Source organism: Hemicordylus capensis, chromosome 6 (genome assembly GCF_027244095.1).
Source record: "Hemicordylus capensis ecotype Gifberg chromosome 6, rHemCap1.1.pri, whole genome shotgun sequence".
Lineage (NCBI taxonomy): Eukaryota > Metazoa > Chordata > Lepidosauria > Squamata > Cordylidae > Hemicordylus > Hemicordylus capensis.
The window spans coordinates 154,489,330-154,513,863 of NC_069662.1; the positions used below are offsets into that span (position 1 = coordinate 154,489,330).

The 24,534-nt window shown below is 40.6% G+C and overlaps 1 protein-coding gene across 6 annotated transcripts in view; it reads left to right on the plus strand.

The window, feature by feature from the left end:
* Positions 1–24,534, plus strand: part of PTPRN2 (protein tyrosine phosphatase receptor type N2) — a 914,460-nt gene that overhangs the window by 152,416 nt on the left and 737,510 nt on the right. For 4 of the 6 annotated variants that reach the window (XM_053263441.1, XM_053263436.1, XM_053263439.1 and 1 more), the window contains one exon: positions 16,326–16,439. The exons of 1 other annotated variant lie outside the window; for it this stretch is intronic. In XM_053263441.1, coding sequence (XP_053119416.1) covers positions 16,326–16,439 — 114 coding nt within the window. Of the gene's footprint in view, positions 1–1,205; positions 1,333–16,325; positions 16,440–24,534 lie in introns of those variants that run through there. One more of the 6 variants, XM_053263437.1, reaches the window with a different exon arrangement.

Below are 24,534 nucleotides of genomic sequence, written 5' to 3' on the forward strand. Positions count from 1 at the left end.
AGCATCCACAGAAATGAAAGATGCAGCCTATTGCTCTTATCGCACAATCATTTGAATGCCTACATACCAGTATAGACACTTAGGACAGAACTAGACATGAGGAGAGAAACATGGGGCTCTTTCCCCTAATTCCCCCCCTAATGCGAGGGCAGAGGCAAGGAATCGATTTGCAGTCAGAGGAACCCTTGTCACCAGTTCTTTTCCTACAAATCTCTCTCAGCTGAGTTGATTTTTAACTTAGCTGGTCTCCAAAACCAGAAGTAAGTTTGGCTGAGGAAAAATTGGCCTGGCAGGATGCATACAGGGGCTAATCACAGAAAATATCTTCCTCCCACTTGCCTGTCATCTTCTGCAGGAATCCCCACATTCTCAGTAACTCAGTAAACACATGTATGGAATGTCCATTTGCCATCTTAACATCTGGTCCCACTCTTGCTTTTCCCAATGATACACACTGTGTATTTTAAAATGCAGGTAACAAATAGTGTATGCATAATGTTGAAAATCTACTGTTGAAGAATTAATATGCAAATATAAACAGTGTGCAAATTTTCTGCAAATAGATTAGGTACCAAAGGACCACTCTTTCTTTCTCCATTCTCCATAAATGGTCTTTGGGTGGATTTTCAGGATAAGATACTTATTATGTGCTATGATGAACATTACAGAAACTTGTCCCAGGCACATAGTTCTTGCTATGTTAGATCTGACTGAAGCAACATTTCTTGTGCATTTTCTTGTATTTTTTGTGCATTTGCAGTCTGAGGGTTCATTTTCTCTTAATGAGCTGTGCAACACTCTTCCTGACCTGCGAGGAAGCAACAGCAAACTAGGAGAAGGAACTCGGTTCATTATGTTGATGTCCATAACTAAGTTAGAAATATATATCCCAATGGAGCATTGTACAATTTCAAACCAAGTCTTGTTCATCTGTGTGCCACGTTTCTGTTCTGGACAGTGCATAGCACCCCGTTGTCATTAAATACATTTTCAGTAGCCCTAAATACATGAGAAGGTTTACATAGTATGATTCCAAGCATACTTAGCTTCTTCTTTTTTTTAACTTCCAAAAGACATGTTCATGATATATTGCTAATACAAAAGCTAAAAGACCTGTTGTCACTATGGTCTTTGTCTTGTTTTTGTTAGACTTGGTCATGAATTACAGGCCAATTTACTCATGGTACGTACAAAAGGTGAGATCCAAATCGCTGCAGACAATGTCCCAGATGCACATGAAGCCTTTTCCGCTCCCCTTCCAGCAGAAAGCTCCTGTACGGCTAGACAGTATTCCCAAGGCTGAGAGCCCTCTAGAGAAGCACCCTATGAAATGTGAGGGAAATGTCACTTCCATATGCATGCAGAGAAGCACTTACTGCTTATGTATAATGTGTTGTATGTGTATTATATATAATACTCTGTGTGTGTGTGTGTACACATTTATATACACTTTGTGTTTCTTATAGCACATTAGTTTGTTGAAAGCGTTCAATATACATTTTCTCCTTGTAATGCTTACAACAATTCTGTAAGGTAAGTTATTTTTATTCTCTTATAACCCTGTAAAGTAAGTGAATTTTATTATCCCCCATGTTGCATACGGCATGTGGGAGGCCCAGAGTGTGGCAGGCAGAAAAGCCAGGAGATTTATGGAGTGTTGCCATATATGGCTAGTGGGTTGAACATGGTTTGATGGGCCACATCTTATATAGACATGAGCTGATGACCACAGTAGGTTTTTTTTCTTATTTTAAGGTGCGTGTGTGTATCTACATCCATCTTTCTTTCTTTCTTTCTTTCTTTCTTTCTTTCTTTCTTTCTTTCTCTATCTATCTATCTATCTATCTATCTATCTATCTATCTATCTATCTATCTATCTATCTATCTATCAACATATTTGTATATCACCCAAAATGCAACTCTTTGGGCAAAACAATAAGAACAAGTAAAAAGGCTAAAACATTTCAACAATTTAAAATTTAAAATGTTACAACTATTAGAAACCATCAAATGAATGAATTGAATGGATGGAAGCATCTCTAGGGGTGTATAGAATTTAAAAACACAACAGATAAACAGATGCAGCAAAACTTCTAATGGTACCATTCTGGCTCTGTCAACATGGCAAAATCAGTTTGATCTATCAAGTCCAACACAAGAGAAGTGCATGCAATTCTCTATATACAAGATCATTAATACTTTTAGAAAGCTCGAGAGAGGAGGAGTTTACTCAGTGGGCTGGGACAAGGGCAAGTGTCCTAGATTACATTTTTGTCCCACGCAATTTACTGAGCTTATTAGATCAATTTAAGATAGATAGCTGTATAGATAGTGATCACCTCCCCTTGGCACTCTCCTTGAAACCTTTTGTAGAGGGACTACATTTAGAGTATATCATTCAGACTGCCCTTAATGATGGAGAAAAGCTCACCAGAGTGAAATGGACTACCTGACTAGATGGTCAGTTTAAGGAGCTACTACACTCAGATAATTTACTACAATGTCGGGCTACTTTGTTAACTGAGCATTCCAGTGATAGGGTACTTGATCAGTTCCAGACTGATCAACAGCCTCTTACCCAATGTGCTAAGAATAGATGTAATGAATGCAGAGGTGGCACCAGTCAATGGTTTGATCAAGATTGTCTTAATGCAAAGAAGGCCCTAGTTGCCACTTTAAAGGGCCAATGAGAGCTGCATTACGGTGCAACATATCCTGGACCAGAAAACCCCCAACAACAATACAAAGCATTAATAAAAAGGAAAAAGGGAGCTGCACTTAGGGAAACATGGGAATGACTATGGGTTGCCTCTAGGACAAATGACACAACCACCTTTTGGCATTTGGTATTATTGTATCTGCCCATGCCTGTGGCAGGGTACTTGGGCTGGCCTGTCATATCCCTGCAGATGTGTGGGTAACGCACTTTCGGGCTCTGTATAGGATGTCTCTCCCTGATGAAATGCCCTTATTGCCTCATCTGGAATTCTTACTGGTTTGGCCTTCAGTTTCCATCAAGGAGGTCACTAGTCTAGTAACCCAACTTAAATCAAGTAAAGCCCCAGGGTTGGACCAGATGCCTTCTGAATTGTTAAAATTGTCTAGTTGGTATAAATGACTCTGTGATATGCTGGGCAGGCATGGATTCTCTCCTCAATTTTTAATGCCTCTGTGTCCTGATGCTGCCAAAGGGCTTATAAGACAACGTATAGCAGACATTGAAAAGCAGAGCAATTTGGCATGAATCTCTGCAAGAAACTTCCTTGGTAGTTTTACAAACTACCTTAAACCAGCCCATTATAATGAGTTTAACTACTCTATCCCAGAGAAGGGCCTTCACCCTTGCACTCTTGAATGCACTTCCATTGGCTGTATTGGAAGGTAGGTATCATAAAATCCCTATCACTATCCAGATCTGTCCTTCTGGCCAAGGCATTGTGATGCACATCATAAGAACAGCCCTGCTGGATCAGGCCCAAGGCCCATCTAGTCCAGCTTCCTGTTTTGCACAGTGGCCCACCAGATGCCGCTGGAAGCCACAGGCAGGAGTTGAGGGCATGCCCTCTCTCCTGCTGTTACTCCCCTGCAACTGGTCCTTTTATATTTCTCATTTTATAGGGATATTTGCATCTCCCTTATCTCCCCCCTCTGCTGCCCCCTCTGCTTATCACCGTTAGAACAGATGATGGATATGCATCCTTTTTACTTCTAGCTGACAGTTGTGTACCCATAATGCTGTGTGTGGCCAAATTCTCTGTGGCCGCATGTAAGATTAGGTCTGAGCTGGTTTGACTTAGTGGTATTATGAAGACCCTGACATTATATTTTTTATTACTTGCATTATTTTTACTGCGATTTGTACTGTTTTTCTTTTGTGTTGTGGGGTCAATGACTGTAATAAAGTCTGTCTATCTATCTATCTATCTATCTATCTTAGAACTATCATTGCTTTGCTCTTAGCTGTCGATATATAAACTGGTCTTTATTCTATGTTAGAAGTGCATATTGCAGTTCTTGGATTTTCTTTTAACCTTCAGACATAGATGTTATTCCAATGAGCTCATGTGTAACTTTGAAATGTAATGGGATAAGTGGCCCTAAGTATGTAGATATGTCTATTATGTTAATAATTCTGAAAAATATGCCAGAGAACATGCTGCTCCATGTGATTAATCCAACATTCTGTTAGGGATGGGCCCGGACTGGTCCGGAGGCCATTGAAAAGGCCTCCGGACTGGTCCAGACCGGTCTGGACCTGGGTGGTTCGGATTGGGGGTGGGGGGTCGCTTTAAGAGCGGCGGGAGGGTTTACTTACCCCTCCCGCTGCTTTCTGCTGTGGCACCGTAATTTGTAGAGTAATTGGGGCGGCAGGATACCTCCCTGCTGCCCCTTCCCCACTGAGGCTCTGCAAAGCGCCCAGTAATGCTTTGCACGTGCACACGTCATTACTGGGAGTTTTGCAGAGCTGCAGCGGGGAAGGGGTGGCAGGGAGGTATCCTGCCGCCCCAATTACTCTACAAATTACGGCGCCACAGTGGAAAGCGGCGGGAGGGGTAAGTAAACCCTCCCGCCGCTCTTAAAGCGATCCCCCACCCCAGTGCCGGACCGCAGTGTGGCGGTTCCGTACACACCCCTACATTCTGGTGCGGTTTATTTTGTCCTTTATAGGAATGCCAATTCTGAGTAAATTACTGTGTAATCAGAATCTTCGAAAACGATGCATGTTATATGTTGCTATATAGCCTGAAAGTGTTAATAGAAAGTAAAGCCATACACCAAGGCCATTCACACAACCTGGAAGAGTGGGATCCCAGAGGATCCTGTTTCTTGCTTTGGCCACGCAGCTTGTGCGCTCACACAAGCGGCACTGACAGGAGCTGCATGGCCACCTGGAGGCCGGGGAAATGCAGCCCTGCCTTCAGAAATCTCTCAGTGCACTGTGTGATGAGCATAGTATATTGGGGGATTTCCTTGCAGGCTGGGCGCTCTAGGCACATGGCTTTGTGGCTGCTTGGGCTGCAGGCAGCCCGAGCAGACACATGACTGGGGTAGAAAGGCACACTCATGCTCTTTTACCTCAGTAATAGCCTGGAGAAAAAACTTGGGCTGTCCACCGGGGCAGTGCCAGGATCAGGCCTGATCCCAGCATTCCACACGAGCAGTCTTAAGGTAGGGCTGTGCATTCCCAGGTAGGACTGCTCTTGTGAATAACTTCATTGACTGTTATCTTGAAGAGAGAATGGTAGAAGCCATTGGCTGACATCATAACACTGCACGCCCAAAGCCAAAGGATGCATGGTCTCAGTGACTGCATTCTTAGCTTGGAAGCCGAGATTGTTTTGTCATGCTGTCCTGGAAGTGCTATTTGCAACCTTCAAATATATCCCTGAGGGTTGTGGAATCCTTAGGGACATATTTTCAGGGGAAGGAGAAATCAGCAGAAAAAAATCCCATCCCGCATGATGGCACATGCTTATGAAGTGGAAAGGCAGCTGCTGCAGTTATGCATCATTTGGCTGCACATGCACAGTGTTAAAATGTAGCCACTGTGTATTACTTAGTTTCATAATTAAGGTTTGCATTCTGAACAAAATGCTTCCCCATTGAAAATCAGATTTTTAATAAAGTATCAAAGGAGGAAACAAGACATTCCTGTACCCAGTCTGGAGTATGAAAAGAGCATATTTGGAGACTGTATGGGTAATAGTCCAGTTGGAAATTGTTATCCTTCTTTGTTCTCACATGAAGAAAGATGCTTTAGATAAAATGGTAACAATGTTGATTTGGCATGCATTGCCTGTTGCAACTAGAGCATAACATGTACAAAGATTACAATTACCCCCTTCCTTGCCACAAATACTCTGCCTATGGAACATGTGACAGAAATGGCTGTTTATCTAAGGGAATTGGTGATCTCAATAAATTGCTAAGCACTCCCCAAGGAAGGTTAGAAGAATCTTATTCATGCAAATTTATTTCTTTTCCTGTTTGTTTTTGTGGTATTAGCATGCGTGGACCAGAAAATTACTCTTTTTTGAAGCAATAGCCCCTGACGGTCCAGATAAAGAGGAGACTAAAAGATTTCTCTTCTTCCTCTCACATAATGTGCCATTTTCATTTTGTGCTGCTTATAACCCTCAGTGTCACAGCTTTCTATTCTTGTCTGAATAGTCAATGAAACATTAGGAAGCTGATAAGAGAAGCCTGGCCTGTTACTTGGCAACGGCTGTTGAGCAGAGCTGAGTGCTGTTGATTGAGGAGATTAGCTGCCATAGATAAACCTCCTCCTTTTTGCTGCCCTGCTGCTGCTTATCTTTCCACCCTTAACAGGTAGTTCCAAATATGACTGCAGCTGGAAAGAATGAGCTTTACTGCAAACCAACTTTGCATGACAGGTTTAGGGTAGTACCTTAAAAATCCTTACTGCCATTAAATTGAGTGCATTGTGGCTTAAATTCTTCTTTCCTGGTTCCAGAGTAAACATTTTATTTTTTGGAAGGATGTTCATCCAGACTTCATGATAAGAGGGCATTTATGCTTTTACCCTTCTACAGCTGTAAGCCTCAAGCCTAAAACCATTTCACTTCAGCGTAGTCCTATCCGTGGCACTGAGATCTCTCCAGACTAATGGGTTTTAGGATTCAGACAGAGATAGTAGGACGAAAGTAATATCACTTGGCTCTAGTTTCTGTTGGCACAACAGCTGAAAAAATGAGAACTGAATATACAACATTCAGTTTCTCTAGTGGTTAAAAATGTGCTTAATAAAATAACATGACAATCATAGATGATAACTCTGGGATAAAATGACAGTATAAAATTAATAAAAAGATCTATATCCTTAGTTTGTAATTCTGATATTACTTATTCAAGACAACCTTTGTAGAAAGCAATGGTATTCTGAAGTAAACAATAACAGGATTCTGGAGTAAATAATAAAACCTTGGTATTATTGGCTTCATCTCCCTTTTTTAAAAGAACCATTATTGTGTCACACTATAAGTCTGGAAAAACGAAACCTACTTTATGAGGACTTGGTGTGCTTGTTCACACAGTTGTTTGAAGGGCTCCAGGTCCCCAGCCATTATCCCCATTGCCAGTGGGGCCCATAACTGTCCTACCCGTATGATCACTTTATTTGGTTCTTCAGCAGTTTAATGTCAACCCCCCACCCACCCACTGCTGGCTCTCAGCACTCAGTTCCTGGTAGGGTTGTGCGTTTTTTTCCTGATTTTTTTTTGGCCCGAATCTGAAACACCCCCATTTTGTTCTTTGTTTGAAATTGCAAAATCCGAATCCAAAATGTTTTGGATTTTAAAAAATCGCTTCGGGGCAAAACTAGTGGGTGGGGGTGGTAGTTCCCAATGGGTGGAAGCTACTACCCACATTTCAGAGGGATTAGGCAAAGGACTGATATTTGGTAGATTTCTGAAGTTTAAGATTTTTCCCATAGGGAATAATGGAGGTTTCAGCAAAAGTATAGCTTCACGTCAGGGGGGAAGGGGTGGCCCAGAGCAGAGCAGGGTGGGTGGTAGTGCCCAGTGGGGACAAGGAAGCTTCCAGAATTATTTCAAAGGAATTGGGCAGAGGGCTGATTTGTAAAGATTTAATGGGGTTTACGTGTCTTTAAAGTTCTTCCCCATAGGGAATGATGGAGGTTTCAGCAGCCCCATAACTGCATTTGGGGGGCACTGGAGTGGCCCGGAATGAGTGGTGGTGTAGAGCACATAGGGTGCCAACCACCCCCATAGGTTGTTAACCCATGGGGTACTGGGTTCTGTTGTTTCTGAGATGTTTTGAGTGTAGATTCTCTGGTAGCATATGAGAGTGGATTCATGGTTTGTCATTGAAAATCTCATTTGCTACCATAGAATCTACACTCAGAACACCTCAGAAACAACAGAACCCAGCATCCTATGGGTTAGCAACTCATGGGGGTGGTTGGCACCCTATGTGCACGACACTACCACTTGCTCCCGGTCATCCCAGTGCCCCTCAGTTGGAGTTATGGGTCTTCTGAAGCCTCCATTCTTCTCTGGGGGTGGGGAAACCTTAAAGAAGCGTAAACTTCAACAATTCCTAAGAAATCAGCCCTTTGCCCTATTCCTTTGGAATCTGGATTGTGGCAGGCACCCCTTGGGGCACTGCCACCCAACCCACTGTTTTGCCCCTCAGGCCCCCTTTCTGCCCCGAATCTGCCCCAAGACATGTAAACTTCAGAAATACTTTAAAAATCAGCCCTTTTCCCAATTCCTTTGGAATCTGGGTAGCAGTAGGTACCCATTGGGGCACTACCACCTGACCCACTCTTCTGCCCTCAAAGCCCCCTTTCTGCCCCAAATCCACCCCAAATAACATCAACATCAAAATCACACATCATCAACAACAGCAGAGCTTTGCAATGAATCAGGCAGATTTCTAAAAGTCATGCACATCCACATCCACCCCCCCCCGAAATGCAATTGATCTACACACAACAGTGTGAAACAACAACAATGAAATTCACACTGCCCCATGCAGTGTGCACCCTGCCCCACTGGCCAATGAGGGTAAATTTTACCCTTAAATTTCCTTAAAAGGAATAAAGAGGCAATTGCCAGCAGTTCAGCCCATGCTTTCACTGGCCAATCTGTGGGCTGGAGGGGCCGGAAATTCAAACAGATGTAAAAACTCAAAATGGAGACTGAAGGCGAAAGACTTTTCGCAATTGCAAAATGTTGTTCTGAAACAGCCGAAATAACAAAACATTTTGTATCCGAAACAGGAATGTTTTGTTTCGGCTACAAAATTTTCTGTTTTGAGGTGAGGGGAGACCGAGGTGGGGGATATGGAGGTGGCGGCAAGAGCTATTTCCCTGAGCCCTCCTGCCTCTCAAATGACAGGTCAGGCCGTTTTCGGTCCATTTCAGGGCTCCCTGCATATGCTTCTCCCCTCACCTCTGCTAGTACCCTGTGTGGCTGCGATTGGCATCTGGCGAAAGATGATAGCTGATGCGCTCCCCCAATTTGAGTCCTGATAACACTCACCTCCATATTCCATATAGCGGCTGAAAAAAGTTTAAAATATATTTAACTTGCCCCGAAACCCGCCCCCCTCCAGGTCCTCAAGCCGGAGTGGCAAATCTTTTTTGCTTACAGGCAGCAAAAAGCTTAATCCGCCCCTTGTAACCACAGGCAACATGTTCAAAATTCCCAAAGAGCAATTTTCAACAGTCTGGTGGCCACTTTTTACAGCACAGCTACCATGGAGATTACTCCATTAGGGATGTGCAAAATGTTTCAAAGTTGAAATGTTTCAACTTGAAACGTGCTGTTTTAAGTGTTTCAAGCTCAAAAAAACCCAACCCTTTCAATAATGGGCCTGTTTCGAGCTCGGAACAAAACAACCCTGTTTCAAGTTGAAATGTTTTGACATTTCGAGCACCATTTTGGAGGCCTCCCCCCCACTTGCTGATTGTTTTTTTCTGGCATTGGCTTCTGATTGGTTTACAGTCTCCATGCTTCTTAGAGGGAGGGGGGAACCTGAAGGAGGAAGTTCCTCTAGTTGAGCTTATGGCAATGCTTGCTGCTTAGGGTCCTGCTGGGGCAGCTGTTGCAATGCTAGGAAGTAAGAAGTCATAATTATGGGTGAGAGAGCAACCTGTGCCAATTATGTTCCTGCAGTGTGGGCACTGTGACAGGCAGTGTATTCTGGGTCAGTTTGGGGCCATTTTTGAACTGTGTTGGGAGGGACAGATTCCCTTTTATTGTGTGCTTCTGCAGTGTTTTTCAAGGCAGGGTTGCAAAATGCATTGCAAAACTTGTGTGTCCTCTGTAAGTGCAGCTTGTTCCGGCCATAGGGGACAATGGGGAAATACCCCAATGTTCCCTATGAGGTTGTGTTGTAGGGCATGGTGTGTGCTACCTACCACAAAACCCACAAAAGAAATGAGCAGGTGATTTAAAACACATTTTTAACCTTTCTCCCTCCCACCCACCCCCATAGGATTTTATGGGGGTTTTGGGGAGAAGTTAAAAATTTGTTTAAACTCAACCTTACTGGATTATTCCCAATTTATAAATTAAGCTAAAGCTCCTAGTGGGAATGCTGCTAAAACGAGTTTTAAAAACATCTTCTTCACTGCATAAAGTAAAATAGATGGCTGACTCCTCTGAGCTGCTCCAATGAGTTCTCACAAAAAACAACATTAATGTAAGCAGCTAGAACAGTTAGAGAGCAGGAGTGAGATGAATAAGGAACTCTAAGGAAAGGAACTGTCACAGCTTCCATGACAGAGAGGAAGATAAGCCAAAATAGTGTTCTCTTATGTAGAAATGATATTCTCTTCAATGGAATTAGATTTAATCACAAAAGTGTTCTACAAATTGATTTTTTCTTATTAAAATTTTATTATCCAGAGACTACTGTGTTGCTCTTTTGTTCTTAATTAAGGAGCCATTTTGGTCTCCACACTTTTAGTCACTAGTGAATGCTTCATGATGATGAAAGCTTGCTTCTCAATAGCTGGTGATCCACATTGCCCACAGCAAAAGCTACTTTAAAATATCCAGTGTTTCTGTGACTAAATCAAGCGGTGTCTGTTTGGTATCATAGCTGTTGAGTTATAGTGAAATACAACTGCTGAGATTTCATGATGCTGATCACAGAGGAAAGATAATTAATAAACTAAAGTAGGTTTTAAAGTTTAGCATGAAAGTGCTCAATAAGGCAGCACCGTCTGTGAGCTCCAGTGTTGTATTCTATCCAGTAATCTTTTGCAGTTGGTCTGGTCATTTGTCCCAGTGGGGATCTTGTAGAGAGTGGGGAGTGGGTGTGAGAGGGCAGTGGAAGGAGAAAAGGGGAGGGAAAGGAGAAGGAGAAAATGGAGTTGTTGCTGAATAATGTTTTGGTTAAATTTACATAAGATTTATTTGTGTGTATGAGGGAAGTAGCTATAAAACCTTTGACAATGGGATTTTAAGCCAGCTAAATGTGTGATCCTGCAAAGCTTGTGAATGTTCCTGCAGCCTCATTTCATTGCATTACTGGGCCTACATTCCTGAACTGCTTTCTACTGCTGCTGCTGCTGCTGCTGCTGCTGCTGCTGATTGTTTCTCCAGCTTTCTGACTTGCACAACCCCTGAAGATACTTTTCCCTTCTCAATCCTGGGCTCTGTTGTTCACTGGATGCCCACTGCAGCATGGCTCAGATCCCACCACCACCGTTTTTCTTGCCCACCACAGAAGAACCTGCTCTTCCCTGGACACTATGGAGGTCCTATTTCTGCCATTACCTCCTCATCATACAGAGTCCTGATTTTACTCTGGCATCATAGAACCTGTTGATTCATCAAAATGGGTCTCTCCCATTGTTCTTATGCAGAAATCAAACTGTACACTTCAAATGTGTGTAGATTTAAGAGATGTGAACTCCAACATAGTAGTGGATTGTCTTCCATTACCCAATATCAATGAAATAAGAAGATGAGACCAACTCTGCTGGATCAGGCTGAAGGCCCATCTAGTCCAGCATCCTGTTTTACACAGTAGTTCACCAGATGCTGCTAGAAGTCTATAGGCAGGAGTTGAGGGTATGCCCTCTCTCCTCCTGTTACTCCCCTGCAACTGGTATTCAGAGGCATCCTACCTCTGAGGCTGGAGGCGGCCTAAAGCCTTCAGACTGGTAGCCGTTGACATACCTCTACTCTATGAAGTTATCCAAACTCCTCTTAAAGCCATCCAGGTTGTTGGTTGTCACTGCATATTGTGGCAGAGAATTCCACAAGTTGATTATGCATTGTGTAAAAAAGTACTTCCATTTGTTGGTCCTAAATTTCCTGGCAATCAGTTTCATAGGATGATCCCTGGTTCTAGTGTTATGTGAGAGGGGGGCAAATTTCTCTCTATCCACTTTCTCCACTCCATGCATGATTTTATAGACCTCTATCATGTCTCCCCGCAGTTGTCTTTTTTCTAAACCAAATAGCCCCAGGTGTTGTAGCCTTGCCTCATAAGGAAGGTGCTCTAGGCCGTTGATCATCTTGGTTGCTTTCTTCTGCATCTTTTCCAGTTCTACAATGTCCTTTTTTAGATGTGATGACCAGAATTGTATGCAATACTCCAGGTGTGGCTGCACCATAGTTTTGTATAAGGGCATTATAATATTAGCAGTTTTATTTTCAATCCCCTTCCTCATGATCCCTAACATGGAATTGGCCTTTTTCACAGCTGCCACACATTGAGTCGACACTTTCAACGAGCTGTCCACCACAACCCCAAGATCCCTCTCCTGGTCAGTCACCGACAGCTTAGATCCCATCAGTATATACTTGAACTTGGGGTTTTTCGTCCCTATGTGCATCACTTTACACTTGCTAACACTTGAACCGTATTTGCCATTTTGTCACCCATTCACCAAGTTTGGAGAGATCCTTTTGGAGCTCCTCACAATCCATTTTGGATTTCACTACCCTAAATAGTTTGGTGTCATCTGCAAATTTAGCCACCTTGCTGAATACCTCAACTTCTAGATCATTTATGAATACATTTAAAAGTATTGGTCCCAGTACAGATCCCTGGGGAACCCCACTACTTACTTCCTCCTATTGTGAAAACCTTCAATTTATACCTACCCTCTGTTCCCATCCTTCAACCAGTTAGCAATCCACACATGTACTTGTCCCGTTTTCCCATGACTACTATGTTTTCTCAAGAATATTTGATGAGGAACTTTGTTGAAAGCTTTTTGGAAGTCCAGGTATACTATGTCAACTGGATCACCTTTATCCACACACCTGTTGACACTCTCAAAGAACTCTAAAAGGTTTGTGGGCAAGATTTACCTTTGCAGAAGCCATGCTGGTTCTCTCCCAGCAGGGCCTCTTCTATACACTTAACAATTTTATCCATTAGAATGCTTTCCATCAATTTGTCTGGAACAGATGTTAAACTAACTGGCCTGTTATTTCCCAGATCACCCGTGGATCCCTTTTTGAAAATCGGTGTTAAATTTGCAACTTTCCAGTCCTCCGGTACAGAGCCTGATTGTAGGGATAAGTTATATATTTTAGCAAGGAGATCAGCAATTTCACATTTGAGTTCTTTGACGACTCTTGGATGGATGCCATCAGACCCTGGCAATTTGTTAGTTTTCAGTTTTTCCAGAGAGTTTAGAACATCATCTCTTATCACTTCTATCTGACTCGGTTCTTTAGCCTCCATCCCCAAAAAGCATTGTTCAGGAACAGGTATATGCTCAGTATCCTCTGCCGTGAAGACAGATGCAAAAAAACTAATTTAGCTTCTCTGCAACCTCCATATCGTCCTTAATAATCCCTTTCACTCCCTCATTGTCTAATGGTCCATCCGCCTTCCTGACATATTTCCTGCTTCTGATGTATTTAAAGAAGTTTTTGTTATTCCCCTTGATGCTTTTAGCTAAATGTTCCTCTTTTGTCTCCTTTACTGTCACCTTGTATTTATTTTGCCAGAGTTTGTGTTTCTTTCTGTTCTCTTCATTTGGGCAGGCCTTCCAATTTCAGAAATCTTCTTCTCCTTTATGGCTTCCTTGATTTTACCTGTTAGCCATGCTGGCATCTTTCTGGACTTTGTGGTACCTTTCCTGCTTTTTGGTATACATTCTAACTGGACTTCTAATATTGTGGTTTTATTTATTTATTTATTTATTTGTTTGTTTGTTTGTTTGTTTGTTTAAAAATTATACTGCCCTTCCAAAAGGCTCAGGGTGGTTTACATTAAAACACAATTAAAATCAATTAACAATTAAAACAGGAATTATAAAACTGCATAAAATAATAATTAACAATTAAAACATCATAGAACGCCAATTAAATAGCCAAAACAATTTAAAAACAAGTTTTAAAAAGCTGAGAAAGCTTGGTTGAAGAGATGTGTTTTCAGAAGTTTCTTAAAAATTGCCAGAGATGAGGAGGCTCGTATCTTAGTTGGGAGCGCATTCCACAATCTTGGGGCAGCAGCTGAGAAGGCCCGTCTCTGTGTAGCCACCAAACGGGTTGGCGGCAACTGGAGATGAACCTCCTCAAGTGACCTCAATGGGTGGTGGGGCACATAGTGAAGAAGACGTTCTCTTCAATATCCAGGGCCTAATCCGTTTAGGGCTTTGTAAGTTATAACTAGCACTTTGTATTTTGCCTGGAAACCTATGGGCAGCCAGTGTAGCTCCATCAACAGAGGTTTTGAGTAAACTCCATGCATTCTGGAGCGAAGTGACTCTTCTGATTTTTCCTTTCAGTTTTCTTTTCACCATATTCCTCATTTTGGAGAAGTTTCCTCTTCTGAAATTCAAAATGTCTGTGTTAGACTTCTTTGTTGAGTCTCTCCCCGCATGTATGCTGAATTTGATGGCACTATGGTCACTGTTACCTAAAGGGTCCATGACACTGACATCATGCACCAGGTCCTGGGTGCCACTCAGATTTAAGTCCAAGGTCACCTTTTCTCCAGTTGGTTCCATGACCTACTGTTCTAGGGCACAGTCATTCAGTGTATCTAGAAATTTGACCTCTTTGTCAATACCTGACTGTGAATTTACCCAGTCTTTGTGTGGGTAATTGAAGTCACCCATTATTACAACCCTGCCTCTCCTTGATACCTCCCTGATTTCCTTTTGCAACTCCCTGTCACTGCCAGCGTTGATCTGGAGGGAGCGAAAGGGAAATAAGTGCATGTGCTCCGGAGGGCTCGTGCAGGCCCTTCGTGTGATAGGGCCATGCCCACATGAGTGTGATATCATCCACAAGGGGCGTGCTTGCATGTGCATGGTCACCGGGGATGGGGGTAGAACCCAGGTCTCCATTCCCTGGCTGCTAAGAACATTCATATCACAGAAGAGTGCTATTTGATAACTACTAAAGACAGTTGTTGCTAAGCTAGTCTCAGAGAATACCAGGCACAAAGCAGATTACATCTTTTATCAGATCTACTTGTATTGCTGTGTCTTTAGTCTTGTGTACATGAGGAAAAAATATCACCCTGTTTTTTTGTTGCCCTTAATTGCTATCAGAAACCATATGATTCATTATTTTGTAAAATAGATTTATATGAAACCAAAATCAAAATATATAGCTGCATGGCAAGAACTCAGATTAAACATCCATGCATCATTCAGATTTTTTTCTTTAATTCTTCATAAAAAATCTTCATTGTTGACTAGTCTTTGCTTGAAATGTAAGTAAAAAAGTGGTACTTAGACGTTGGTTTTCTCAATTTCGGTTAGCTTCAAATTAGAATATTGGTTAATAGTTCAGTTTATGATGTAAAAAATTAAATGGTTACAGGATTTTCCTATACGATATCACAAAAGTATTGTTCAAATGTTGAGAGCAGTTGTTTTTCTCTGTTCTTTTCAACTAGTTGAAACCCCTTAGAAATAAATAAGTACTTGCAAATTAATTCTTAATGTTGTGTTCTACTAGTCAAATTGCATTGTCCCTTTTGATTATAAATGCAATATCTGCAGTAATTACTGAATTAAAACAAGCAATATGAAGAATAACATGCCAATTAAACTTGTTGCATTTGAATGATTTTCTTTGGATCACTGTGTACAGGAGAGGACAACAATAAACGCACCCATATTTTGTTTTTGAAACCAAGGGCTGCAGATGGTCAGAGGGTATTTTAAGCACCTATATTTGAAATTAGTCGTTTGTATGGAAGGGAGATAGGTAATTTGAATGTCTGAACTCCCCCCTCCCTTGCCTATCTTCTTCTTCCCACACAGGAAGCTTGTCTTGAAATGAACAATTCTCTAAATAAAGACTAATTAGGACCTAAATTAATTAGAAGGTGTGATATGAAAAGAGTTTGATGAAAAGAGTCTGTCATTTTAGACGAATGGAATGGAGCTAAATAAATTAGGTTCCATTAATATCTCATTGTTGTGTGAGCAGCTCTCTCTTATTGCATTCATTAGAGGGTACTACATTAAACTAGCCTTTGCTGCCTATTATCGATTCAGCACTTATTTGTCATTATGTGGCTCCTATATTAAAAGGATAAAATACTAAAATCGTCACTGTCTCTGCAAATGAACTTTCCTGTTTTTTGGGCTCTCTGTTTTTCATTGGCAGTATTTATTTGCTGTAGCATTGCCAGAAAGGAAATATTAGACCAAAAAGTAAAGTGATGCAGTTGTAAGGTTACCATGAAGGTGTTGAATAGGTCTTCCCACATGTGTACATTTAATGTGCAGTTTTATAGCAGGACATATTGCAAATTGTGATACTTATCTCATTGTGAATGATATGATTTATTTTATTATATATCTTCCATTTCCCCTTTTCTCTCTTTTGTTCCCTCTCCAGATGGAGTGTTCGGGAGGTGTCAGCGGGTGCCAGTGATAGACGTATACAAATACGAAGTTTCACCACCCATCCTCCAACGCTTGAGAATTGTCTTGGAGAAGCTGTTGCACAGAGGTACAGTAGAGAATGACACTGGTTTATAACTTGTGGTGCAGAGAGCTTGGAACCAAAAATGTTATTTTCAGGAAATACATTTTTGTGTGTTATAGTTCAAGCTCCTGAACAATGTCCCCCAAAACCTGTTCAAGGTGGTATGTCAGCAGCCCTCACATTCTTCATCAGTAGATGTTTTAATTTATACCTGTTAGAATTCCACAGTTCTGATAACAGTGTATCCAGCTGTTCATGGATATATCTACTGTTGATGTTGTGTTAGCATATTTTAAACTTGCCAAAGACTGGTGAAAAATCTTAACAATTCTGATGCTTTCGGTGAAGAAAATAGAACAAATGTTTGTAGGTGCTTTTAAAAATATTGTATGGTGGAATGATTGTCATATAGTTTGATAACCTGGGGGTCCTGTTAGCTATTGAAACTTAGACTGAACTGGGAGCTTCCTCTTGCTCTATAATTCCTGTTCCTTTAGGATCATGAAGAACATGGCTACTACTCTAAGTATCTCATGACATGGTATCAGAAGTGGTTCATAGATCCCTGAAAGAACAAAGTGGCACAGTTTTCTGCAACAAAAGCCTTCAGCTTTAATAATCCTGCATCATGAAATGAAAGAGAGATTTGCTTGCTCGCACCTAGTTGCAAAGCTCTACAAAGAAAATGGAATTTTGCAAAGAAAGTTAGCTTCTGTGATTCATGTTTACTCAGAATAAAGTCCCACTTTATTCTGTGATTCTGTGTGCAATGGACAACAAAGCCAGTAGCATTTATAAATCCTTTGCCTTGCTCCTCTGTGGTCACATCTTACACTATCTACATACAACACATACCAGCATTTCCCCCCTTTTTGAACGTTTCCTGTATTGTGTACCTGTAGCTGGGCAAATACTTCTGCTGTTCTGTATTCGTTGATCATTTCGCAGCTTGTGGAAGCAGAATAAAAGGGTGTGCCCTTTTGCTGCGATGTGTTCTTAAAATGGCTGGACTGCTTTCTTTCATACTTCTTTTGCAGTAACATATTGTGCATTTGGCATTTTCAAAATGACTGCTGTATCTACTTCTAGACATTATAATATGCAGTAGATATTATCTCTTCTGCATTACTCTCAGGTTGCGTCTACTGCTTGGTCTGAGTTTGATCAGCCCTGAATTTATAGAACCTGTGTTTCTGTTTTTATCAGCAGCATTCAGTCAGCTTCTAGAGGCCTTTTAGAAATGATTCAACAGTTTCTCCAGGATTCCGAGTTGTCTTTTTAACATTTAAAAAATTAAGTAAGCCTTCTCGTAAAGCATACTATGTTTTGGAATGAATCTCTCAGTCCTTATGGCCCTCTTAAGCAAAGATGTATAACCTTTCCTCCTCCAATAGAAGTTGCATGCCACCCTCCCCCACTAAAGCTGGGGACTGATATGTTTTTCCACACATAGGGCAAATTGTAGTTTTGAGGTGGAGTGGGATTTCAATCAGCTAAATGGTGCAGGAAGAAAAGATTCCTCAGATCTCCCACTCTCATCTCATTTGGTCCCGAGAAAGTACAGAATTTGTCTACCCGAGTTTTACTTTATTAACATGAAAATGTATTAGTGCTTTAAAAAATGTAAGCATTTGAGGACAAATTATTAACCTTTTAATTCCGAGAGATTCAAAAGATTCTTGCAAAGTATATTTTAAATATAAATTATTTAAAATAAGTGTGATATCACTTCAGTAACATGATGGACCAAAGTGGACCAAAATATAAATTAATGTGGTCCTCTGGAAATGCACCTCTTCGTTTTCCTCTTCCTTTCTAGCCCTGTCTGAACAATTAGATAGTTTGTCTCCAAATTTAAAGAAGTAAAAAGATGAATGTCACTTTCCATTCATAGCGGCTACTTATCTCCTTCCCAATATCCTCCTCTATACCGATTTTGATGGGCTTCCCCTCTCACATACTCTTCTCTCTTTCTTCCAGTCCTTGCACATCTTCCCTCTATCAATTCCATCTTTGTTTTTGATAGGAGGGCTTCAAGGATAAGCCAGCAGCAGCTCGGAGGGCAACATGGACCTTGCGACGCTGTGTGCACACCTCCTGTCCCTGCACTTGGTGCCATTCTCTTCCCCTGCCAGTGCATTGCTGCTGACCCAACTGCTGAGAGAGGGGAGAACTCCAATATCCTCCAAAGAGGAATTGATTATGCTCCACTAGTTGGGCTAGTTGCCAGCAAAACAAGGGCAATGCAGGGTGGGCCCATTAGATCACTGTTATTACAACACAAATCTCTAGTTTGTAACAGGTTTTTCCCTTCATGTTTCATTCTCTGCTGTTTGTATGTCTTTTTCTCTGATAATATATTGACCTCAATTTCTTGATTGCGATTACAATTTCCATCTGTATTTTTCTTCCCTTTATATAGCCATTGATTACTTTCAAATTATATCTGTGATCAAAGCACAGATCAAAGCGCTGTTAGATTCAGTATCAATAAAATAAAGTAAAACTATTACCAAAACACCACTATTAATTCAAAAGACCTAGGCTGGTTATAATAGAAGACTGCAGAGTATAATATAAGTTGATACTGCCTGCTGTTGATATAAAGCCTTTTTATCAAAGGATTTTCACCTTGTTGTGTGAAATGTTTCATTTTCATCCAAACATTCAGTAGCTGATTGTTTCCTCTGCATATAGTATCTCTTTGTTCTCTTTCACTTATTACAGTGCTGGGCCTGATATGTCTTGCAGTGTATTAATCAATGTGGAAATGTAAAAATTACTACATTTCTTCAATCCCCTTTTGTTTTCTTCTATTTCATGCACTCTTCTGTGATTCTTCATATGATGAAAACAACCCCTCTTTTCTATCTCTTTTCAGAATATTTTCTTAAAATCAGTTTCTTCTATAAATTATTTTTTGAACAATCACAGATTCACTTTTTGTATATTGTCTGCTACTGGAAAACCCCTTTCTTCTTCCATCTGTGCTATTCTTTCATTGAACTCTGTCATCTATTTTACTTTGAACCTCTAAATATCATGTTGGCTCTTATCCTAAGTATGTTAGGATAAATGTATCCTAAGTACATTTGTGTGTGTGGTGCCCTGTGCAATCAAAATCACAGCATACCAATAGCCCAGCTTAAGATGCATGCAAACATCCTTTAAGGTGGTTATATGCATGTCTATTTCACTGCTAAGATTGTCGCTGATATGTGAAGATTTGGCAGGATTTAAAAACATTTAAAAAGAGCTCTAGAAAACATTACCTATCATAGATGATCACCATTTTCAGCCTCCTTGAATTCTCCTTCATTTCATTATTCATTTCAGATACAGATGGCCCTCGTTATTCACAGGGGTTCCATACTTGCCTATAGGTATGAATACGGAAACAGTGAATGATGAAACCTTCAATCAATGGGAATTGGGGGGTTAGGTTCCTTGAGCTTTAAAAGGGTCCAGAAAAGCAGAAAAAAGAGAAGAAAGCATAGTACCTTGCTCTCCTGAAGGGCCCCTAAAACCTGCAAATCCTCTAAATATTTGAGAATTTTTTTGAAAATTCTTGGGGAATTTTTATTATTATAATATTTATTGTTTTAACAAAGATGTTAACAGAGAAATGTAAAAAACAGAAAAAAACATAAGAAACGGTGCAGGGTGGGGGGAGAAACAAAATAATCAAACCCAGCAAGTACAAAGATTCTTAATAAAGTTTATATATGTCGACCTGAATTCCTTCAACCATCATGTCTCTCCCCTGCTACTCTAAAATTATTGACTGTAGAACTGAAAGATAACAAACATGATATTCTTACTATCTGCATTAATTCCTTCTAAAAGAAAAAGCCTACTCTTGGATGAGGTACCAAACCCTGCGATATATTATATTGAATAAATGGTCTTCATGCTTGGGAGATTTTTTTTTAAAGAGCCACAAAATGGCTCCATGCTGAAAAAAGGCTGGATATGACATCGGAAGTCATTTCTGGCCACCCAGGAACCATAGATGGGAAAATTTTGCCCATTTAAAACCGCAGATAAGGAAACTGGGTCCCTCTGAACCAGCACGGATATGCAAAATTGTGGGTGCCGGGACTGCAAATAATGAGGGCCACCTGTATTGTGTTCCTGGATATGTGTCCTCAGGCTTCATATATGTTTCAGCAAACAATAGGAGATTGATGTTTTCTTTGGATTTGTTTTCAAGAGAGATGCTGTCACAGGCATGGTGATATATCTTATGTCGCATATATATAACAAGCACAGATTTGGTCATTCTTTAGAATATGAGAATTGCTTTTCAAATCTTCAGTCGAGGACATGGAGACAAAAATACCTCTTGTATTATTCTACTCACAGACTTTTAATGCTCATTGCATGGCTTATCGTAAAAGCTGTCTTACTTTTCATTCTTGTTAGCTGACAATCCTAGGATGTTCTTATTGGATTATTCGTTATTTTGTGGTACCTGTCACAAAAACAAATATACACGTATATACACACACATGCACTGTGGCATGGGAACTGCTCCCTAATTGTACAATCCCACACCACTGGAGAGTAATGAAGTAAACTTATTTTATTTATTTATCATATTTTTATACCTCCTGATATGTACATCTCTTGGTGGTGTACAAAATTAAAAATAATATTTAAAAACCAGCACAGATTAAAATACATGAAACGATTAAAACAGTAGCATAAAACAGTACTAAAAATCATTAAAACAAATTATTAAAATTAATTCTAATTAAAAGCCTGTGAGAACAGGTGAATCTTGAGGGTCTTCCTGAAAACAAACAGAGAAGGAGATGCTCTTATTTTAGCAGGGAGCATATTCCATAGCCACAGAGCTAGGGCAACCACGAAGAAAGCCTGGTCCTGGGTCACCACCAAACGAGCTGGTGGCAACCGTAACTGGACCTCTCCAGAAGATTGTAACAGGCAGCAGAGTGCATGACAAATGAGGTGCTCTCTTAAATACTCTGGACCCAAGCCATTAAATGCTTTATAGGTAATAAACAGTACTTTGTATTTCACCCAGAAACATTTCGGCACCCAGTGAAGTTCCCTTAAAACCTGATCAGTCACCCCATGACAATCATGTGAGAGACCAACGTAATTGGACCTGCCCATGTGGCTTGTGGAATCCTTTTACTTTCCCTACTATTTGCTTTATAAAGCATTCTCTTCTAGAGCTTGTTGGGATTTGACCTCTATGTCATGGGAATCTTATTTGATCTGATATCTCAGTAACTAAGCCACATGTTTTCACTGCAGTTTAACAATATAGTAAAACAAACTTTATGAGATCATGGAACAAATATAAGCACTAAAATACAAATTGAAACTAGCAGAATTAATACATTCAGTAAGGTCACTCTGTCTCAGAAACCAAAGGTCCTTCAAAATAAAAAAATAAAAAGTATATAAAAAAAATAAAAAAGTAAAAAATTGGCTGATCCCGAGAGACAGTAGGGAATTGGATGGAAAGAAAACATTGGGAGTAGCAACACTGATGGTTGCTGTTAAGCTGGTATTTAGTTTGAGGTTATTCCCAGAGACGTCTTATGTTTATTGTAATATTTAACAGTGGTTTAAGCAACATATTTCATCTATACTTTTCCTAGTTCCTATATTAATTGTAACTTGTATTGATTAAATTTTCTTAGTCACTTTACCAGTAATCTGCCTGTTCTAGATGGGGTCACACTTCCCCAAAAGGAACATGTTCGCAGTCTGGGATTCCCACCTCTCCCTGGTTTCTCAGGTTGAGGGGGTGGCCAGGGATGCTTTCTATCAGCTACAGCTGATACGCCAGCTGTGCCCGTTTCTCGAGATCAATGACTTCAAAACTGTGGTACATCTGTTGGTAACCTCCAGACTTGACTTTTGTAATGCGCACTACGTGGGGCTACCTTTGTACGTAGTCTGGAAACTTCAGTTGGTTCAGAACGTGGCAGCCAGGTTGGTCTCTGGGTCATCTCGGAGAGACCATGTTACTCCTTTACTGATGGAGTTACACTGGCTGCCAGTAAGTTTGTGGACAAAATACAAAGTGCTAGTTATAACTTACAAAACCCTAAACGGCTTAGGCCCTGGGTATCTAAGAGAGCGTCTTCTTCATTATGAGCCCCACTGCCCATTGAGGTCATCTGGGGAGGTCCGTCTCCAGTTGCCGCCGACCCGTTTGGTGGCTACACAGAGACAGGCCTTCTCGGTCGCTGCCCCGAGATTGTGGAATGCGCTCCCTGCTGAGATACGATCCTCCCCATCTCTGGCAATTTTCAAAAAACACCTGAAAACCTATCTTTTCACCCAAGCTTTCTCAGCTTCCTAAACTTGGGGTTTTTAAATATTTGGTCTATTTTAAAATTCAAAACCCGATTTTGGGGTTTTTAATCACTGTAACTGTTTAATTGTTGTTTTAAAATGCTTTTAAATTGTTAATTGTTATGTTGTTTTTTAATTTGTTTTAGCTTTTTACTGTTTTAGTGGTTTGTTTTAATTGGAACCCGCCCTGAGCCATTTTGGAAGGGCAGTATACAAATAAAATAAAATAAATAAATAAATAAATAATTTCCTACCACCTAATGTTACAATTCTGTGTTTAGCAAAATTATTTTTCTTTTTTTACTATAGGTGATCCACATTTTTTTAATCCTCAAACTTCACTGCTTTTCTTCTAGACAGGGGAGTATTCCTCTCAGATGTTTCTAGTAAATGATGCTGTTTTCCCCCAACTTGATCCTAATGGCTGCTAAAGCAGAGCTCTTCAGATCAAGGGTATAGGTCCCAGTGACTGCATGAGAAGCATCTCCTCATGCTGATAAGAACTAATCCCAACTCGAGTTGCAGCAAAACCATCACCACCTGTGCTATTTCATGTGTGTTTGAAGCCCTTAAACTCACATCTTCTCTGGAATGGAGGTGGTATGTTCACATATTGGCTGGATTTACCCCAAAGACCCTGCGAGTTATCAGGGAGCAGTTCACACACAATTTGGGTTTTTCATTGTACATTAGAGTGTAGCCTGATTTGTAGTGTAGCCAACTTAAAGTTTGCAGTAAAGAGTCCCCATAAACTCGCAGTAAAACCTGCTGCGCGTAAGAGTCCCTGCAGTATTTTTGATTGGTCCCAGTCCAATCCGATGGCATTTGTGCCTAAGCAATATCTCATTAAGCAGTCTGATCAAAATGAACACCACAGGGACAGGAACTTAGTATTTCTAAACTTAATAATAATTATATTGATACTGGGCCCAATTTTTGCGTGTGCAGTTTTGCTGTTTTGCACCTGTGAACAATTGCACCACGTATAGTTCTTAAGTGCCTAGCTGATTTGCTTGCAAATAAGTTCTTTAGATGTTGATGTCTTATGAATTACACTTACTCTTTTGTGGCAGCAAAACTGTAAACACAATATTACAGACAAGCCCTTAAATTGATCTAATTTTTATATGCACATTTAAGGTAATTTTTGCATCAGAGTTCCTAGGAGCTACAGCTTTTCTAGCATATGACAAGAAGAATCTGTAATCAGATGTTTCAGGCTAATTCCATTGCAAAGAGTTGGATTTTACTGGCAAGTATTTTATCTTGGCATCTCCAAGATAGGGCTGAGAGAGACTCCTGCCTGCAACCTTGGAGAAGCCACTGCCAGTCTGGGTAGACAATACTCAATAGATAGACCAGTGGTCTGACTCAATATAAGGCAGGTTCCTATGTTCCTATTTTTATGTGAAAATCAAGATTTAATCACTGTATAGGGAAAATGCTGGGAAAAATACTACCTTTCATGTCTGGCACTGGTATAAGAGCTTTCATGCATTATCATGACTGGCAGGAAAAGCCAGGAGCCACAATATCTATCTATCTGTCTGTCTATCTATCTATCTATCTATCTATCTATCTATCTATCTATCTATCTATCTATCTATCTAATACACTAAGGTCGTATGTGGGAAGCTACACCCACACAGTGCTTTATCAATCAGAGGTAACAGAACAGAAGCACCATGGTGATTGACAGCGGGGATTCCATATGCAGATAGGGAAGAGGAGAGGGTGGAGGTGAGTGAGTGAGCAAGCAGGGAGGGGCAAGTGAGTGAGC